This window comes from Urocampus carinirostris, chromosome 9 (assembly GCF_059441175.1).
Source record: "Urocampus carinirostris isolate Australia breed hairy pipefish chromosome 9, RoL_Ucar_1.0, whole genome shotgun sequence".
Lineage (NCBI taxonomy): Eukaryota > Metazoa > Chordata > Actinopteri > Syngnathiformes > Syngnathidae > Urocampus > Urocampus carinirostris.
The window spans coordinates 27,969,389-27,990,009 of record NC_142357.1 but is presented as its reverse complement, the minus strand read 5'-3'; the positions used below and the strand labels follow the sequence as shown (position 1 = coordinate 27,990,009).

Sequence of the window (20,621 nt, the reverse complement as noted above, 5' to 3'; positions counted from 1 at the left end):
AAAAGTCGAGCCAATATAAAGCTAATAACATTAAATTTTCTGTAAGGCTATTGATTTTTTAAATTTCTTTAGACCCATAATGGCGTTCTCTCAACCAGAAAGGCTAAACACTGAACCGAGGTCTGTTGTTCAACGTTTGATTCGCAAAAAAATATGAAGGAAGCAACCAGAGAGGATGTCCAAAGAGAGATGACATTCTAAACCAATAACGAATGGGTGCTTATGCCTATCTAAAGGAAAGTGGAGTCCCTAAATTTCAGAAGATGTGATTGAACAAGTTGGAACTGTTTTCCAGTAGAGCCCCCGTAAATCGATCAGAAGAGCCACCAGGGAATGTCAGTGTCCTACAACAACTGACCCACGTTGGGCGCCAAATATGTCGGAGCAGGACGTATATCTGCCCCGCCCCAAAACATATACACATGAGAGCAAAGAGAGTCGAAATGAGAGGGGAACACGTTGTTTATTTCGCTCAAACATTCCGTCATGTTCCGAAGTTGTCCGGGCAGACAGTCGCATTTATACTGTGTTCGGTCAGTGCTGACGTGTTGTTTTTCTCCAGTCGGGTGCTTGATCCGAGTCGTGGTGACCCCAAAAAGTTATTTTTTAGTCAAGCAAATAGTTAGAATCCAAATTCTTATCAGTTAAGCAAACAGTTGGAGACCTCCTGACATGGCCAAAGTCCTGTCAGTCAGGTACCCTCCAAATGCTTTCTTGGTTTCCACAATACTGTTTGGCGTGTCTTAAGAAGAAGACAACTGCACATGACGCCTTACAAGCTACAGTTAGTCCAACAGTTGAAGGAGACTAATGACCCAGCTCGTCCAGACTTTCTCATTGCAATGCAACATAAAATGGAAGATTTAACGCCTGGCTTGTTTTTAGCGATAGGAGACTTTCCACGTAAATGGCAACTTAACCGGCATAACACATATACACGGGGTACCGATAACCTACATGAACCTCTTGAACATCAGCAAGATGTGCTTTGTTCAAGAAAGCTGTCTACAGACCATTCTTTTTAGAAAATGCAACAGTCAATGGTGAGACGTACCTTGACATGCAAGATGGGACGCCACCACAATGGCCTCTCAGATTTAGACAGTTTCTGAACACAACCCTGCCAGACCGATGGATTGGACAGTCTGGGCAGAATTATCACAATCTAGTGTCCTGGCCTCTCAGATCTCCTGATCTCACACCATGCTGTCTCTTTTTGTGAGGATTTGTTAAACGATTGGTCTACGGGCTCCCTATATCCAAAATATGAGTGAAGGGATGAATAAAAGAAGCTTTTGAAACCATTGACAATGAAATGCTGGGCAAGTTTGGCATGGACTTGACTATTGGCTTATTGTGTGTCAAATGGTGCTCACATTGTACATCTATGAACATTCCATGTAACAACTGAAATGAAAAGATTTCCGGACATACCAGATGTGTTTCTTTATCCGTAGTACCGTAAATTCCGGACTATAAGCCGCAACTTTTTTCCCAAACGTTCAACCCTGCGGCTTATTCAGTGATGCGGCCAATTTATGTAATTTTTCTAATGGCCACCAGCGGCGCTCGAGTACAAAAGGTGAGATTTAGACCGGTAGAATATATGCGCCGAGGAAGACTGCAACTTCTTGGCTTGACTCGCGGCAAGAAATCTTTCACTAATACTGGCCGCATGCGAAAGGCAACTTTTTCGCAAGTCTGCCAGTGGATCCTGAGAGCGTAGGGCAGCATAAAAAAATCCACCATCACCAACGGGTTCTGAAAAGCCGGTCTGCTGCGTGACGGAGAGGAGGGCACAGAATCAGGAATAGATGGGAGCGTGGGACGACGTCTATATGACAATGTTTCTTTCCGACACTGAGGAAGACGACTTTGATGGCTTCAGTTCTAAGGAGGAAGGTGAGGACAGTTTACCGTGATTTTTACAACTACAGTATGTTATTTTTACCAGGCCCGTTTACTGTGTTGCGAGCGTGTTGCTAGCGTGTTGCTACCATTAACTGCATGGATGAAAGTTATATTATTATTATTAAAGCTTTGAAAACTCTCTCGGTGTACTGTCTTTCTTTGTAAATATGTGTAGCCATGGATAATATGTATTTGCAACTGTATATTTTTGTAATGTGTTTATTTTAGAGACTTATTCTAATATGTTTTCCACGGGCGAATCAAAAAGAAGGGGCGAAAACAACGGGGGCTGACGGGAATTGGAGTAAAAGTGAGACGTGTTTGCGGACGAGGCAGACAATAGTGGATATATATTTTACCCACCCTTACCTTTGGAAATATACACTTTTTTCCTTGGATTACTTTCAACGGGACCCGGACTCTTCAGGTCTGCATGAAACCTTAAGTACCGGTATCATTTTACGTTCATTTTTCCGGCTGTGACTTTTGGACTGTGTACTTTAATGAAGGACATTCAGTTTCAATCGCGGGACTTAAAGTCGGGTTTGGGTTAATTTTGTGTTTGTGTTACATGTTTTAATGTGGGCGCATGCGGCTTATATACAGGTGCGGCTTGTGTAAGTACAAAATCGGTTTTCCTCTTAAATGTAGTGGGTGCGGCTTATAATCAGGTGCGCTGGAATTTACGGTAGTTTTTATTCAATGTCAAAATGTACCAGACTTTTAGAACACCCTGTTTAAGGAAGATTTACCCTATTATGTTCTTTTTTGGCAATGTTGTTCTTCTCTTTTATTGTCTTTCACATATTATTCTCAGGGACTCAATTCGTCCAAAGAAATACAAGTTGAGGCTTTGACAGGTAAGCTTATGTCATGTTATATCCCGAACTCTGCCTGACATCTCTTTGAAGCTTGTCCCTAAGGCAATAGTCTCTGAGGATGACGCTTTGCCAGAGGCTACCTATCTTGCAGTCGCCTATCATTACTTTTGATAGCTCCCTCTTATATGCAAACAAGCTGTAATCTTTATAGAAGTTCCGTCAGTCAATACTCTCCCCAAACACGACACGACAAGGGCTCGGGGAGTTCTGTTACAATGTGGCGTCGTGATTGCAGAACAGCCTCCGGATTCACGGAATAAATTGTCTCCTCTTCATGCAACTTTGGCCAAAAGCAGTTTGGCTTTGCTTAAAACGTTGACTCATTAAACCTCGGGTAGGGCTGTGCGGTAGCTGTAGTGTCTGCTTCACAATAGCTGAGACGTGAAATTGATTTTGTATGCGGAGCAAAAATGCGTTGGTGACTGTGGATGAGCTTTTGTTCCATCGTCATCGCACCTGCACTTCGGTATGATGAACAGCTTTTGCAGTTCGGGCTTTTTGGAGGGGGGAAATTATTTGAGGGGCAAACGAGGCTTCGGGCTAATTCACAGTCGTTATCCTCTTTTCATGGTCAGCCAGTTAAATGAGGTGCATGAAGGGTCTCTGATAGGCTCATCCTATTTTTACATGTAATTAAACACCGGCTTCAATTTGTCATTAAAGCCACTATTTTGCCCCATCGTCTACTTTGCAGTTCAAAACCATTTTTTTTGGTAAAACCCATTACATTACATGCTTCAGGTGTCTCAAGTCTGATTTTTATCCCCTTTGTGGCATCATTGAGATATAGTTCATTTGCTGTAAAACTTGAAGACAAAACAAAATTCCACATGACTAGATACGTATCAAACCTGGTGCAAAACTGGATAGAAAGAAAATGTATGAATTCAACACCAGCGAATTCGAAGAATAGAAGACATGCATGTTGAATTTTTATATTTAGCCAGTATTTATTTTATAGGTACACCCCTGTGCAAAATCCACATTTCTGTGATATCAAAATGAGATACAGACAAATGTAATCCACTATGTTTTGTTGGACAATATAAGACTACCTTTTCCTGCAAAACATATTCTCTCCTAAAGTTATATTTTATCTACATGTTTGCTTCTTTGCTGGTTTTGCGTTGCATATGGCCCTCTGATTATCTTCAAACAGTCGTTTGCTCAACATTAAGGGCGAGCGGATCAATGTAAATATCGATATCAATGATACTAAGCGAGTACTTGGATCCGATCAATACTATTGTCTTGGATACGGGCTTTGCATGTTCACTATCACTAGAATATTCTTGTTGGTGGGTCATAAGATTAGCGATACATTTCAACTTTCAAATTGAAACCGATGTTGTTCACATTGTTTTCTGCACTATAGAATGTAATTTTAAAATATTGTGAAATTAAATTAAATGATCTGCATTTATATTGCGCTTTTCAAGTCAATGACTTCCCAAAGCACTTTACAGTGTGCTTCACATTTCCCAACAGCGGCCTTGTATTGCAGCCATGTAAGACGCTAACCTGCTTATTGGGGGTATTAGGGGTTCAGTGTCTTACCCAAGGACACTTCGACATGTAACACGGACAAGCCGGGATTCGAACTGGGATCCCTTGATCCCAAGACGAGCGCTCTACCTCCTGAGCTAGTGCCGCCCCTACTGCAATGGAATGTATTTTAGTTGGCCTGTTAACATTGTTGACACACAGTATTTGTGTTTTCGTTACATTGCTGCTCTTTCGTTTTGATTTTCTTGATTTTTGTTCTGAAATAGTTGTTGTCACGTCCAGAACAAATGGTACCTCCAATCCCGTAACGTTTCTCACGAGTTTATTGAGATAAAGAGAAAAGGCTTGCTGGACGCGGGAGGCAAGCCGCTCACAGAATAGGAATGTGTTCCGAATGCGAAAGTGGATCTTCCCGAGCGGGAGATCATGGTGTCAAAGATGGAAAAAACAGGTCGATAGCCGGGACAGGAGAGACAAAACGTGGTTGGGATCAAAAACGGGTCATAAGCCGGGAGGAGAGGGCAAAACTGAGACAAATGGAAAAATCAGGAACAGACGGGTGGAAAACGGGTGGAAAACGGGTGCAAAACGCGGAACCGACGGGAGTCAGAGTCAAAGTGTTTGCCTTGTAGAAACAGAGGTTCGCTGACGGACTGACCACAGGTGAGTGAAAGGACTGGGCTTAAAAAGGACGGGGAACCAATCAGGTAGCCCGCAGCGGCTTGCGCAAACAAGCGGGCACGGGTGATACTAATCAGTCATCATGACAGTTGTTGTGATGGAGTATTTCTTGAAACTGTTCATTTGTTTTACATTGCATTAATAACACTATTTACACTTTGACTTCATTTTCAAAATTTTGTGCAATGGAAGGTAGAGTTAACTTTGTTTTATTTTATTTTGGTTACATTTTCGCTGTTTTGGTTTGATTCTCTTGACTTTTGTTTTGAAACAGTGGTAACAGGAATATTTATATATGTTTTTATACTGTAAAACTTAGCATTTTAGTTATCTAATTAAAACAATAAAAAACAATGGTATTGCCTAAGCTCTTTGTGCTGTTTTTACCATGAATATAAACTACCTCAAGGACGAGGAAGCTACAATTATTCAATGATCATGACATTCCCAAGCAAAATTATTAGTATTGGATCGTTATCGATCGGTACTAATTTATATTTACTTGGATTAAATCAATACAAAATTCCCAGGATTGCCCACCCTTGCACAATATTGTGGCCCATGTCCTTCAGTAATTAAGACAAGTAAAGCATACTGAGAACAGAAGTAAAAAGCCTTGGGGATGTACTTTTCTGACTGAGTTTCGTATCATGATGTCTACACATCATGTCCTGTACTGTATGATATGACTACCATCTTCAAAGTTTTTATTTTTTGCAGGGGATGAACTGATCAAGTTTCTTGGTTACATTAAAAACAATGGCATTATATCGGGGAAGCATTTCTGCACAAGACAGGTGAAGTCATTAAAAATTCAGGCACTGCATCTCCTAGACTTGGCTTTATATGATGGGGTTGAGACACTGAAATTTCCATCTGGCTGATGCCGTATGGATCTCATTAATGCGAAGTGTATTTTTTTTTTTCATGTCAAGCCTCTGCAGCTTTAATTAAAAGTCACTCAGAATAGTAGTTCACACATGTCATTTTCGGTTAGAACGCCAGAGTGTAAGTAGGACAACCATTCAGCACAAGCTGGGAAAACCGTCAATTGGCGTCCACTTCTTAGATATTCCAAGTGTGTCGCCGTTGTCAGGTTTGGAACCTAATCTATAATTGGCATCCGTCATCTTCCAGATTTAAAAACACCCTTTATAAAGGTGCGGCGTAGAGGAAGAAAGGAGCAGTCTTTTGAGAATCGCCACATTCGCATAGTTGCCGAGCATGCCTTTGTGAGAAACATCCTTTTCGAAATGTCTTTTTAGTGTTTTACACAAAAGTTGTTCTTTTTGTGAGAAAAATGAATACTTGCTTTTAGTGAGCCAGAAGGCTGTTGTATTATTATCTCTTCCTTTCAATGTTCCTAACTCAAATGATTTCAAAAGTGCTATTGCGGTCAAAATAAACGACCATCGCTTAAAAAAAAGGAGAGCCATAGCCTAGTGATCAAGTTTTGCTTTTAGATGCTAATGTTGATTTATCTGCTTGATCACTTTTAATATAATTTCCCTCCTGGTCCATTCAGGAAATGGACATAATGCCCATCCCATCCAAAGGCTCCTCAGTTTGACCCACAAAACTCTTCTTCATTAGGTCCAATTTGCCATTCAAGGCTGCCTAACTAATTATACTTCATGAGCAGACCCCTTTTGAGTTTGAGTCTGATGCGGGCGCTTGATTAGCTCTCTCGCTTTTATCACCTCGGAATTTTCGAAGTTGTTATCGCACTTTGTGCTGACAGCCCTGGTACCTCAAGGTCTCGCACTGCAGTACCGCCGCTTAAATTTCACATTCATGTCAAAAGACTTCAAGAATTGCTTCCGTGTCAACACACCTACTGCTTGGGTCAAGATTTCCGTACTTGGAAAAGCTGAAAAAGGACTTCATCAGTGGCATTCCGCGCACTAGTGCTTTTATGATTGAACAAGCCTTATGTGCAACATAATGACGTGCATTGTGTGTGAGGTGGCAAAAGAACTACTCACCCTGAAAAACTCTTTTGTAGAACCTGAGTCCAGAGTGCCGTATGCTATTTCTGTCTGCTTTGCCAGATCTTCTGCACTCTCAATAGGAGAGACCATTCTCTCCACTGTCAGGAAAGCAGCCAGGTTGGCTGTGTAGGATGAGATGATGATGAGGGTGAAGAACCACCACACCCCCCCAACTATGCGGCCCGAGAGAGACCTAATAGGTTGACCGTGACATGGAAGACAGAAAAAAATTACTTGCACGAGGCTTTATCTTAAACCCCTCTGCAACCTAAGGAAAATGACAAGGAATAATGGTCGCTGGAATTTGTATGCATTTAATCTCAACTAAATCCAACCCCCTTAAAAATCAACCTTGGCTCCACCAACCCACCTTGGGGAAATGTCACAGCCTTGCTGCATGAAGGCGCCCAAAGAGAACCAGAGAGAGTTGAAGATCCCAAAGTCATTGGGGGGATCGGGGGGCATCTGAGGATCTTTGGTCTCGTCCTGTTCTTCAAGGTTCCACTCATAAGGACTGAACCGACTGACCAGGAACAGAACCACGCTCACCCCAATATAGGCAAACACTATACACATCCAGATTTCATAGGCCAGTGGGTCCAGGAAGGAGAAAACGCCAGGCTTGGACTTTTGAGGCTTCTTTATCATAATGGAGATGCCCAAACTCATAAATGGCTTGGAAAAGTCTATCACTTCCTCTCGAACCAGAGTAATGGTGAGAGGTGCAACGGCTATATCTGCTCTCTGGAAACAGGGACATGTACAGCAATCATTAGTTATGTCCAGTATGGAACTTCAGTTAAATTGCTGCTGCTGAAAACTTCTAAGGAGAGAAATGGAAAATTTTAGAAAAATATCACATTAAAAACATATAAAATTACCAATGTCATAAAGCGGACTGCAAAATAAATAAACAAACAAAGAAATATATGAAACTGAAAAATAATTTTGCCATGTTTATTAAATTTAAGTGAAACAAAAATGATATAAATTTAATCAAAGTCAAGTTCATTGTTAACCTTTTTTATTTTAGTCACAATCCTGCCAAATTCCAAATGTTTACCTCATTAGGTCTTTTTAGGTTTTTTTAGCTTTTCATTGGAAATTTATGAAAGTTAATTCTAAATGATAAGATCCAGTGAACATGAGTGAACCTTGGAAAACCCTATTAGCAGGCAAATTTAGAAAAGAAAAGCTTATGGATTTGATGTAAAAATGAAAGAAATCAGTCTAAAATCAATTAAAATCAGTGTTTATTCTGTTTACAGTGCTTAAAAAATTAAACATTAGCAACATCAGATATGCTTGGTGGGTCAAAAATAAAAATGCTATGCCTTTGGAAATAGTCTTAAAATAAGATCAATTATTACAATTTTATAGAGTTTCTATACTATCTTGTGGAATCCAAATTTGATTTGGAAGCTGGCAAAACATTAGCTTGTGAGTGAGTGAAAATGTTTACAGGGTTAACTGCAGAGTAGCACAAACCAACCTAATAAATTTTATTATTTTCTTTTCCCTGTCAACACACCATTGTGAGGGGTCATAACCATTTAATCCTTGTGCAGGCGTAAGCAGCCCTCAATCAATGGCAGAGGAAAAAAGCAATAGCAGCCTCGGGCCTAACCTTTAAAAGACAACTAAAATCTAATTAATTTAACGGTCAAAAGGGCAGAATGTACACAACTATTAGTCTCGGACCACCTGGAGCAAAATTATCGGCAGGTTACGACTTGACAGCGTCATGTAAGATCTATTTCTTGGTCTTTTGGTGGGAGCTAAAGTTCTTTCCCATTTGAGAGATAATTTGGCAAGCGTAGCACATCAAACCATGCTATTCTACAGGCTGAGGTTCGGGAAATTGAACAGATGAGGACGCAAAATCCTCCGGCTTTTTGTGTTTGGGTCCAATTCACGTTTCGAATTGAGGCAGTTAAGAAAACCCAAGAGCTCGTCAAACATGAAACATTGTATGACCCTTTGCTAAAGTGCCAGCCTAAACCGTTCTAGACTACGACACACATGGATCGTGTTGTCTCCAACTTGAGCCGCTATTTAACTGTTGATTTTGTCAGCTGTAAATTTACAATGTGGTATATTCATCATACACATCAAACAGCGAACACGATTGCGCAGTCACTTCAAAGAGGTACAATCCATCTCTCATTGAAATGATTCCACAGTGTTCGCCATATGGACTCATTGTTTTAAGTACTTACCTTCCTTTTGCCTGCAAGAAAGGGATATTTGTAGGCTAAGCAAGACTGATTATATTGCAGTGAACAGCACTGAGAAATGATTTCATTTTCTCCGTCTCAAGATGATCACCAACACTCCCCTGCTTGAGACAGCGGCAGACAAATTCTCTCAAAGCCGAGCGCCGCGGATGGCATTAAGACTTAGTAGCGGCAATAGCCGATGAGTTGTTGGTGATAAGCTTAAGACAGAAAAATGAGATCTCCTCTCATGTTGAAGTTCCTTGCAAACTGTCATGTAATCAGTGAAAAACGAGGCTCCCAGTACTCACCCCATAGACCAGTTCACCCACCATCCCGTTCCACGCCTTGGTCTCGGGGTCTCGGGCTCCATACTTCCCATCCATTACTATAGACAGTTTGTACTTAATTCCAACATGTTTGGCAATCTCAGACGCTAAATCGACGCAGTAGCCTTCGTATCGGTCATTCCCCTCCAGATGCATATAATTTTTCTTGTACATCACATAAGGAGCTTCCTGTTGGTTCAAACACACACTGGTTTACTCATCACTTGCACACAAGAAGTTGAAAAGCATTATATATACATGCACGGATTTACCGAGCCGCTACTGTATATCGGTTGCTACTATATCCCATGCAGTCGTGCAGAAAGAGGTGATGCATTGCAATTGCACATATACGCCTCGATAACAGCAGCGGGATGGCGAGACCACGCTGCTCTTATCAAGACGTGGAAGCCAGCAGACACAAACCCAATGCGCCCAACCCAATTGGAGCCAGGAGTGCAACTCTTGAGAGAGAAATCTCAGGAAGGAGTGAAGGAAAGGGAAGCATATTGAAAGGATTTCCACCAAGTGATTCTGCATTTACCCGTGCATTTGTTGGGCACAAAAAGGTACTGTTGGTATCATGTAACGATGTTATAGAGTCAGATCATATATCAACATAGAGGAAGTAATTATATTGTGATGCTATGTCACTGTGTTGACATTTTACTTGTGTTTTTGCAGAAAAAAAATAAACGGCGTCACTTGGTGGAAAACTGTCTCTTCAGGGCTTTTACACAACATTAGAACTTTTATTTTTACTACATGCATTGTCAAAAATATCTTGTGGTCCTGAAAAATGAAAAAAATTGATCGACCTTTAAACAGCGTTAAGCTGTAAAGGCATTTTCACGGTCTTACCTTTGGCAATAAAGTAAAATAATAATATCAACATTTAAAAATCACTTTGGAAACTTGTTAAACTGAGTTGTTAGGCATATAATTTAGGATTTTATTTTCTTTATACTTAAAGCTCATTGTGATAATTATACCATAGTTACAAACTTGTTAATTGCGGCATATGATCAAATAAGTCGCAATTTACAGTTTGAGATTTTAGTCAGTTGCATTTATTTGTAAATCCCTTATTCAGAGATAATATCAAAGGACTGTAACTTCAGCCCAGGGGAAATGCTACCATTAATAATCAGTTACTTTTTTAAATCAACATACCTGTCAACTTATAGGTTATCCGCATATTTTGATAAATTCATATTGTGTACGCAGTATAAGAATTTCTGTGCGGGAAAACATTTTTTCCAAACTCATTTTGTTGTTAGACCAATCTCTTCCTGCCCATTTCGTATCTCATCCAGATCGTCTTGGTCACGTGTAGCAAATGACCATGTCGTAGAGTATTGGAAGACAATGGGAATTGGTACTCTGACATCTTTGTTGTACATTAAAATTGCCCTTTCCGTTACAAAGTAAAACAATCTGTAGTACTGATAAAGACTACAAAATCCTGCACTGCTAGACACACTCAATTTCAAGTAGGGAAAGAAGAAAGATCCTGAAATATTTGTTTGCGTTTTGTTATTTGGTAGATAAAAGAAACTTGTTTACACAAATTATCTTAGCTTTTATTCTACATAGTCTGTTTTGCTCTGAGTAAATAAGTGCCATGTTGTGTTTGTAAAGTTTATCACCTCTTTTGATAAAGGTGCTGTCTGGAATTCGGAAATGTTCTACTTGCTGATGCCATCTATGGGCTTAAGTCATTGGAGCCTCTCCCAAGTTCCATTTGTGGCACGTGCAAGAACGTGCATTTCTAAGACACGCTTGATTGAACTCTTCATTTTTAATCTTTTTCAGGTTTTGAGTTTGGCGTTTGAAATGTATTTAAAACAGAACATTCCTTACTTTGACCATTTTATCCTACACCAACAAAAGCCTGCAGGAATGAACTTGAAATTGCCTCCCCTCATTCCCTAAATAATATTTTACTAATGTGTTGCGCGTTGCTATAAGTAAGACTAAAGTAGATGGGTCCGGTGGGAAAAAAATAGGCTTTTTGAACTCAGTTGAGCATTGTCAACACACTACTTTAAACGTTTTAAGAACACCTTAACAATGCATCCCGCCTTTAATTAGAAAGGCAATTGGCTGAGGTTGACTAATATAAATCAATACAACTTATGTTAAAATAAATGTTTATACAGTGGGGTTCATTACATATTTGTTTACATTATCATGGTCGAGAACAACAGTTCAAATAAATTATTTATTTTGTCCCTTGTTAGCTGTCTTCTTTGTCTGCGTTCGCTAAAGTTTAATAAAGATGCAAAACTGCACAACTTGTTTTTTTAAATGTTTTATGTTCAAACCAATGCTGTGTAAATGGCCCTTAATGTCAGCGGTGGGGTATTTGGGAGAGGCGTAAAAGGGCTGGGGAGTCATTGGATAGGCAAGGTCAGCACAGAGGTTGTTAAGGATGGGAAATGGGGATGAGTTTCACAAGTAAATGCTAGTGACAGGAGAGAGATCAGAGCGCCCCATCTAATTTCAACATATCCAAGCGCATTGCACTACTGTGCACTTAAAAGCTGCTTCATTCCCCCCCAAAAAATCATAAATCAAATCGATACCAAAGTACCCCAACATAAAACAAAATAAGCTGTAGCTTTCCAGAAAGAATAAGAGCAAAACCATTTTTTGTATGAAGGAATTAGAGCAGGAACGTGCTAGGTTTTCATCTCCCTTTCAAAATGCTGGTGCAGCTTATCTTTTCTCTTCCTGAACACATCATCATTAACAAACAATAGGGATGCTCGGGAGAGCGAGCTTCGTCATTACAGCCGCACGCAATTAGAGTGCAAGTGGGAAAGCGATGGTTTGTTTGTTCAGTGTTGAACACTTTGCATGACTTCGAAATCCGTTAACCGCCCCATCTTTTCTTATGAATGTACGAGATTCCTTCAACTTAGTGCTGTGCTTGATTTCAAATACAGTAATCCCTCACTGTACCGCGGTTTCGGTTCTTCGGGCATTGTCATCGTGTTCTGCATTCTGATTGGCTCAACAGTTACCCTGAGTTGTACACATTAATAAAACTGCTTGCAAACCTACATTATGTACGCGCAAATCTTTTTCAACTTCAAGTTACTCTAAAACCCAGTGTGTCACCAAAATCCCATGGACCCACAAAAGCATCACAAAAAGAGGAAGATGCTTTCACTCGCCAACAACTCGGGACTTCTGAATCCGCTAAACTTGCTCTGGAGCCACATGTGGCTTTTTGAAGCTCTCTAGTGGCTCCCTGGTGCTTTTCAAAAATGTTTGACAATAAAAAAATATATAGTTTCTGTAAAAGGACAAACAAAACACATTATTAACGATTTCCAATAAAATACATAGAGACACTATATTTTTCCCTTCTTATAAGGCTTGTATAAGGCTTTTAATTTTTATGCGGCTCCAGACTTCCTTTTCTTGTTTGACTCTTTTGAAATTTTGGGTTACCAAGCGGAAAGTAAAAGCAGTTTTCCACATGATGGCAAATAAGTGTGAAGTAATGTGGATCGTTTCCTTAATACAGTTGTGCAATAAGGCACCAAGATTATTTTAAAAACTATAATTTGACACCAGGTATTTTAAAAAAATATACAAATAAATAAAACATTTATGAAGTACAGTACTTTCATCCATTCAAAAATATTTGAGCCAGTAAAAGGGTCTGTTCTTTGGTTTCAATGTATAATAAAGTAGTAGAGTATTACTGTACATACATAAATACATAATTTTTTTTATTTCACGGGTTTTGACGATGATGACACCTTTTTTGAAATGCAACCCTTGCGAAAAACGAGGGATTACTGTATGTGATCTTCTCCAGTACTACAATCTTCCTCAACAATAATCACTGAATAACAGTACTGAGTGGAAGTTCAACACAGAACAACAGGGAGAAGCAATAGAAGGAAAATATAAGGGCAAAAAAGAAAACACCACCTTCCTATGATATAGATTTTTTTTCCCAGCTCTGAAAATAAAACTGGAATCGTCACCCTCCAGTCATTCCTTCGGCCAGTCGATCCCAAGTGTCATTGAACATTTACTTGATGAGGACAGACAGGTCTACTTACGTATGTAACTGATGGAGTCAACCATTATTATTGATACCATTATTGTGATGTCACTGCTACGACAGGCCACTGAAGTATGGAAAATCAAAATGCTTTGACACCCACACGGATACAGTTGAAACACTCGCCCGTCCAACGGCTTCGACTGTTTCAACATGTAGTGAGTGGATGGAAAGCAACACAAAAAAGATGTGGTTCTACCCGCCCAGGACAGAATGTATCACTCGTTGGCAAACACCATGACCTTGAGTGGCAGAATATGTGAAACATTTCAAAACAATTTTTCGGGAAAGTGTACCATAATAGTAGTGACCACAATGGTTCGGTTTTCCACTGAGGAGTCGTTGGTGACCTGAGGGTCCATTATATTTACATAGCGTGTGAACTCGTTCCAGTAGCCGATCTGTGAAGAGAGAATGTCGGTTATGGAGATGAGGGAAGCAAACCTGCCAAACTGAACAAGAAAGATGCTAGCACAATTAATCAGTGGCGGGGCATCAGGACCTGCAAGGCCTTCTCTGTTGGCCTAAAAAATATCTAAATCATGTGATATAAAAATATTTTGTCCATCCATCCATTATCTTCTGCTTATCCGGGGTCGGGTTGGGGGGCATCAGCCTTAACAGAGAAGCCCAGAACTCCCTATTCCCAGCTCATCCGACGGGATCCCGAGGCGTTCCCAGGCCACCACAGAGACAGTCTCTACAGTGTGTCCTGGGTCATCCCCAGGGCCTCCTGTCGGTGTTTTAAGTATACGTTTTCCTCAAATAAGATTAGAAAAAAAAATCATATTTCAAAATCAATTGTTTTGACAAGCCTGGAACACCTCCCGAGGTAGGCGTCTAGGAGGCGTCCTCATGAGATGCCCGAGCCACCTCAACTGGCTCCTCTCAATCGAAGGAGCAGTGGCTCTACACAGAGTCCCTCCATGATGACTGAGCTTCTCACTTTATCTCTAAGGGAGAGCACAGCCATCCAGCGGAGGAAACTCATACCAGCCACTTGTATCCAGGATTGTGTTCTTTTGGTCATAACCCACAGTTCATGACCATAGGTGAGGGTAGGAACGTTTTTGTCCATGAATACTTATTAAATCGTTCAAATGTGTCAGCTTCCTTTTATTGCTTTTCCTCTGGTTTCGGTGTTTCCAGATGTGTGCTTTCATCTTTAAGCATTTAACCAATTTAGCCATTACTTGATGCTAAGTTTAGAAATCTGCCTGTAGGCCTTCACAATCATATTTGCAGGCCCTGAGACACAACTTAAGAGACAATTAAACTGTTGGTGTAGCCAATCGAATTTTGAGTTGGCGACACCAACGCCTCCCAGAAGGCGTAAGGACGTGTCAGCTGGGGGGCCAGTCATGCACAGAAGTCTCAAATCTATTATTCTACTTAATTATAATAGTATTTATTTTTTCACTTTAAAGCAAACCTTTAACTCCTTTAGGTTTTGAACTTTTTATAATGATCAACTTTAATGTGAAGCAATTCTTTGAAAAACACACAACTAAATGTCAATTAAAAATGTTGACTTTTCAGTGCAACAACAAACACGCTATGCACTACAAGAATTAAAGTTAGATTTGTTTTGTAAAACATATTATCCCTTAAATCACAAATATTAAAATATGTACGAAAACAAGACATCAAACAATTTGAACCCTTTCTATACTCAGCAAGTTTAGCCAACAATGCATAACCTTGAAACAAAACAAGCATATTGATCAATCAAAAGAGAAAAATCAAAGCATCGGAAAGGAACCGGCTCCTGTCGTTAATTTCGAAGAGCCAGTTTGTTCACGAATAACACATAACTAAAGGCCTTCACTGAAGGCCTCGGTGTGAAATGCATTATAAACTACGCTTCATACAATTAAGAGATGCCATTTAATACCTTTCTTTGGAGATCGATACTGGTATAAGAGCAGTACTTGACTCACAAGTAATCACTGATAACAAATATAGATAGCAAGGCTGCTTTGATACATTTGGTCATCAATAACAAATATTAAATAAATATATAATAGAAGTGTTGGTATTATTTATAACTATTCAACAAATGACTGTAAATAAAGGCATTGATCCAGAGACAAACGTGGTATCGAACGTCCCTAGTGAAACTAATCACTGGTCAAGTGGTATATCATATTTAAATCTTTTTATTATCTATTAATATTTTACCACTGACAAGTAAAAATATTGATATGGTTGACCATAATCTAAAATCAGCCCCAAATTGTTTGTTTTAGAGTTATTTAAGGAGTAATAATGTTCTTAATCTGTCATCATTGAATATATCCTTGCTTTTACGTAAACATAATAATACATATTTTTTTATTGACTACTTGCTTTTAAAGCAACACACCAAAATGCCCAAGAAACACCACAGGAAATGGTGCCCCTACGACCCTAACGGTTAAAGGTTTCCCACCACCCACTAAAATACATTATTACCATATTTAGAGAAAATGTTGCTTGTTTTGAGTATACGTTTTCCTCAAATGAGATTAGAAAAAAAATCATATTTCAAAACAATTGAAATTAAATGATGTTATAATATTGTAACACTTATTTTTTTAAGAAAAAAATATATAACAAGAATATTAGAAAAATATTTAAAATGAGCAAATAAATTGATTATCCTGCTAGGTAAGACAACTACACTTTATGTATGTCACGGTTGCCATGGCGCCCAATTGGCCCCCGCCCGTGTGGCTGCAGCTTGTTGACAGATTGGCTTCCCCACTATTTAAACCCGGTCCTGTCAATCCCCTAGTGTCAGTCCGTCTGCGAACCTGTTTTTCAAGGCAAGCCTTTATTCGACCCCTGACTCCCGCCTGTCCTGTTTTTGCTCCCGTTTGTCTCAGGCTATGACCCGTTTTGATCTTGACCACGTCTGTTCTCCCGTCCCGACTTACTACGCGCTTTTGATCCCGACCACGTTTACTCTCCCGTTCAGGCTTACGACTCGTTTCCGCCCCCAACCACGTTTTTGCTCTCCAGTCCCGGCTACCGACCAGTTTTCCCGTCCCTGACACCACCATCGCTCGCTACGGAAGATCCACTTCCGTGTTCGGATCACAAGCCGAGTACGAGAGCGACCCGCTTCCCGCGTCAAGCGAACTTTGGATCGTGGGCGTAGCCCTTCCTCGTTTCTTCAATAAAACTTAAAACATTACGCAAGTGGGTTTTGTTTTCATTCTGGTCCTGACAATGTATACATATAATTAGAAAAAAATAGTTAGAATATCTGAAAATTTGAAATTAATATACACTAAAAAATGACAGCCAATGACGTAAAATTTTCATAGTAGCGTGTTTAAAAAAAACAAAATCAAAACTGCTTAATTTAAGGGAATTTCTTTGTGATTCTTAAATGGCCCCCACAAAAAAATATCAATGTTTCGCCTACAATTGTGCATAATACATGATAACAGGAGTAAACATTGCTATATTGAACCACAACAAATGTGTTTACATTTACAATCATAAACTTGGTGTATTGTCCTTAGAGGAAAACAAAAATGTAAATGTTGTCTTTGAAAATAAACCAATAAAAGTAAGTCACCCACGCCTGATTGAAACCGTAATGACCTTTGTGCCGAGCTCTCTGAAACACTGCCATTCCCACAAGGCTGCGGCAGAAACACCACCGTAATAGAAACAAATGACGAGAATTTTTAAATGTGAGCGGTGCGCTGATGCGACTAATTATCACATACATAAAAATATGCCATTAATTTTTCAATTCTTCCCCGATTTTTATCGGGGTTGCCGTCGGATGGCTTCTGTGCGGTGGATGCGAATATGACCGACATTTTAAATCCCTCCTGCTTTCAGCCCTCCCAGGTTTTATAGTAAATAATTGATATTTAGGCCTGTGAACTGCATACACGCTTAATAATTTAGCATATCATTCCGGCGGTCCTACGGTTTTTCCGGCGAGCCCCCGTCGTGGTAGTTACTCTGCATTCTGCTCTACAGATGCTTAACTCACACCAATGTCAAGTGTTTGTTTGCCCATCTGAAATAATGGCTCCTCTGGCTCGCGATGAAACGATTCGCATATGTCGCTGCCAGTGCTCTAACTGTTGCTGGCTGGGGTTCTCACATTCGCATCTGGCCTCCATTTCTTCTAACCCGTCAGATCTTTAAATATTTGGCCCGGGCAGGTGTTAAAAAGGAGAAAAACATTCACACGCTCAGCAGAGGGATTAAAATGTCGTAACGTTTCGTCAGGGTTGTTGGGAATACAGTGGTACCTCTTTACGTGAGCTTAATTTGTTCCAGGATTGTTCACGTAATGAGCGAATTGTCCAGATATGGAATAGTCGAAAACGAATTGGTCCGTTCCTGTCCTCCCGAAAGCACCCGAAACACAGTGAGGTTTGGTGAGGGTTTTTGTCAGGAACCAGAACAGGATCAGGACCCAAACACAAGACGTTCTCACACAGTCCTTTTATTTTATGGGAAATGGGGAGTCATGCATGTTAGGCAGCGGTCTGGCGAGGAAAGACAGGAAGTCAGAGACCGACGAGATCGATTCCAATCGCCCGATTTGATATCGGACAGATGGGGTGGATACCGGACAGGACAGACAGGATAGATAATGAATCAGGAAATCGAAACTAAACAGGAGAAACTAGACGGGAACGAACAGTGGAGAAAATAATAAACAGGACAAAAATAGACGGAAACAAAACTGGAAAACGAAATTAAACAGGACAAAATAAACGGGAGCAATACCGGAAATACCAACAGGAACAGGACAGAGTCAAAACCCACGTCTTGCGGGGCAGAAGTTCGTTGACGGGCTGACGAAGGAAGCGTGACAGCGCTGAGCTTAAATAGACGGAAAGCCAATCGGTTAACGAGCCGCAGCTGGCGCCACACAGGCGGGGCCAATTGGGCACCATGGCAACCGTGACAGTTTTAGGGAATACAGTGGTACCTCTTTATGTGAGCTTAATTTGTTCCAGGATTGTACTCATAGCTTTAATTGTTCGCGTAATGAGCAAATTGTCCAGATATAGAATAATTTAAAACAAATCGGTCCGTTCCTGTCCTCCCGAAAGCATCTAAAACGTTTTGTCATGGTTTTGGGGAATACAGTGGTACTTCTTTAAATGAGCTTGATTTGTTTCAGAACCTTGCTCATGGTTCGAATTGTTCATGTAACGAGCAAATTGTCCTGATATGGAATAATTAAAAACAAATCGGTCCGTTCCCGTCCTCCCGAAAGCATCCAAAATGCGGTGACGTTTTGTCAGGGTTTTAGGGAACACAGTGGTACCTCTTTATACAAGCGCAATCTGTTCTGGGATTGTGCTCGTAGCTCAAAGTGCTTGTGTAATGAGCTAATTTTCCCGATATGAAATAATTTAAAACGAATAGGGCTGTTCCTAAAAGCACCCAGGTGAACCTTAGATAGCTATAAAACACACCCTTCTTCAATATATGTACATTTCAATTAAACATAAAAAAACACACTAATAATATAATAAAAAGTAAATAAAATGTGAGTTTATTATGAGTCGCCTTAACAAAGGTGTGTGCGTACTGCAGAGGTGAGGGAGTCGAAGGGTGGGGGGTGTGGTTAAAGGGTAGGGGGACAACTTTCAATGATGCATAGCCTAAGCACTTGTTGTACACTTAAAATTAAAGTTACTGTAACTTTACTTGAACGTAAACACACACATTTTTACAGCACCATTTTTTTACCCGTTTTATTCATCACTTTTTGACATTTTACCTTAACTCGCGACACTATCACTTTCAAAAGGTATTTAAATCCCCCCTAAAAATGAAACTTATCCAAGGAGATTTATCTCAACCTCCCTTTCAAAATATATAAGGACATTGACATTAAAATGATCTGTCGAACAACAGTTCCCACTTTTTCAGTTTTTTTTTTTCCTAAGAAAGCAGCAACTTCTTCCCACTATGCCTGCGCCTCTTTAATCTCATTTGTAGACGTCGGCTCTTTCGTATCGTCCTCCTCTTCGCTGTGTTATTTGCAGCAAAAGTTATTGCAGTGAAACGCTGCATAAATTCTTCCGCGGCTTTGTGATCAGAGCTCACTGCTTCCCCATTATACTCCTAGGCTTGGTCACTCACAAACACAGCACTCATCTCATTTCTCATTTCATTTTTTATTCCTTGCTTTGTTTCAATTATCATCCATTTATTTTTTTCCCTCAGATATCTGACAAAAAAAGATACTATAAAGTGTGATTTGACCAAAACGAACTAGCTGTGGAATACAGGAAATCTACAGGGTTGGGTAGGGTTACTTTAAGTTGATTACTTTCAATTACTTTTGGATTACTCCAATACCAAATATGCTAATTACTAAATTTTGTGCAGGCTTGGGGAGTAACGGAATACATAGACTGGCAAAAATGATGTTGGCAAGCTGTTTAGATTTATTTTCATTTTGTTTCTGTCGCATTTTATGTTAGTTTTGCCGGAGATCAAACAGATCAAAGCCAGGAGAGAAAGCTTACCACGTGTTGTGAGTCATAATTGTATTCATATTTAGTTTCTTTTGTCTTTTATTAGCATATTTGGTATTGGAGTAATCCAAAAGTAATTGAAAGTAATCAAGTTAAGGTAACCCTACCCAACCCTGGAAATCTACATGTATAACCAAGTGTGCGGAATCAGGGCGCATGCTCAAAATGATTTGATGGCTGTGAGTGGTCAAAAATGTTGAGCGGTCTCTAGTGGTAGACTTTTTTTTTTTTTAAAGTAAGGACGATTTTTGTTAAAAAAAAAAAAAAAAACCTTGTTAAACCGAATTCTCGTGCGTAGAGGTGCTCGTATAAAAAAGTACCACTGTATATCTTGTGATAGTTTGGACAGATGTAAAGTTTACACACTCTAGTTTCTGACATTTCGGCAGTGTATTGTATTGTTGCAGTTTTCCCCATTTGTGAAGGAAAATAAAGCATAAATAACACATCCCTGTGGTCACGTTTTTTTGGTGGTTTAACTACAAACGCAGTTACAAAAATGCA

At 39.9% G+C, this 20,621-nt stretch overlaps 1 protein-coding gene across 3 annotated transcripts in view; it reads right to left on the bottom strand.

Moving 5' to 3' along the window:
• The window catches only part of LOC148359969 (glutamate receptor 3), a 205,040-nt gene that overhangs the window by 30,043 nt on the left and 154,376 nt on the right, over positions 1–20,621 (bottom strand). For all 3 annotated transcript variants that reach the window (XR_015851267.1, XM_088343424.1, XM_088343426.1), the window contains exons 9-12: positions 13,899–14,003; positions 9,498–9,704; positions 7,341–7,714; positions 6,965–7,163 (exon numbers count right to left, since the gene is read on the bottom strand). Coding sequence is in view for 2 of the 3 variants with exons in the window: in XM_088343424.1 (XP_088199550.1) it covers positions 6,965–7,163; positions 7,341–7,714; positions 9,498–9,704; positions 13,899–14,003 (885 nt within the window). In the remaining variant the exon portion in view is untranslated. The remainder of the gene's footprint in view (positions 1–6,964; positions 7,164–7,340; positions 7,715–9,497; positions 9,705–13,898; positions 14,004–20,621) is intronic.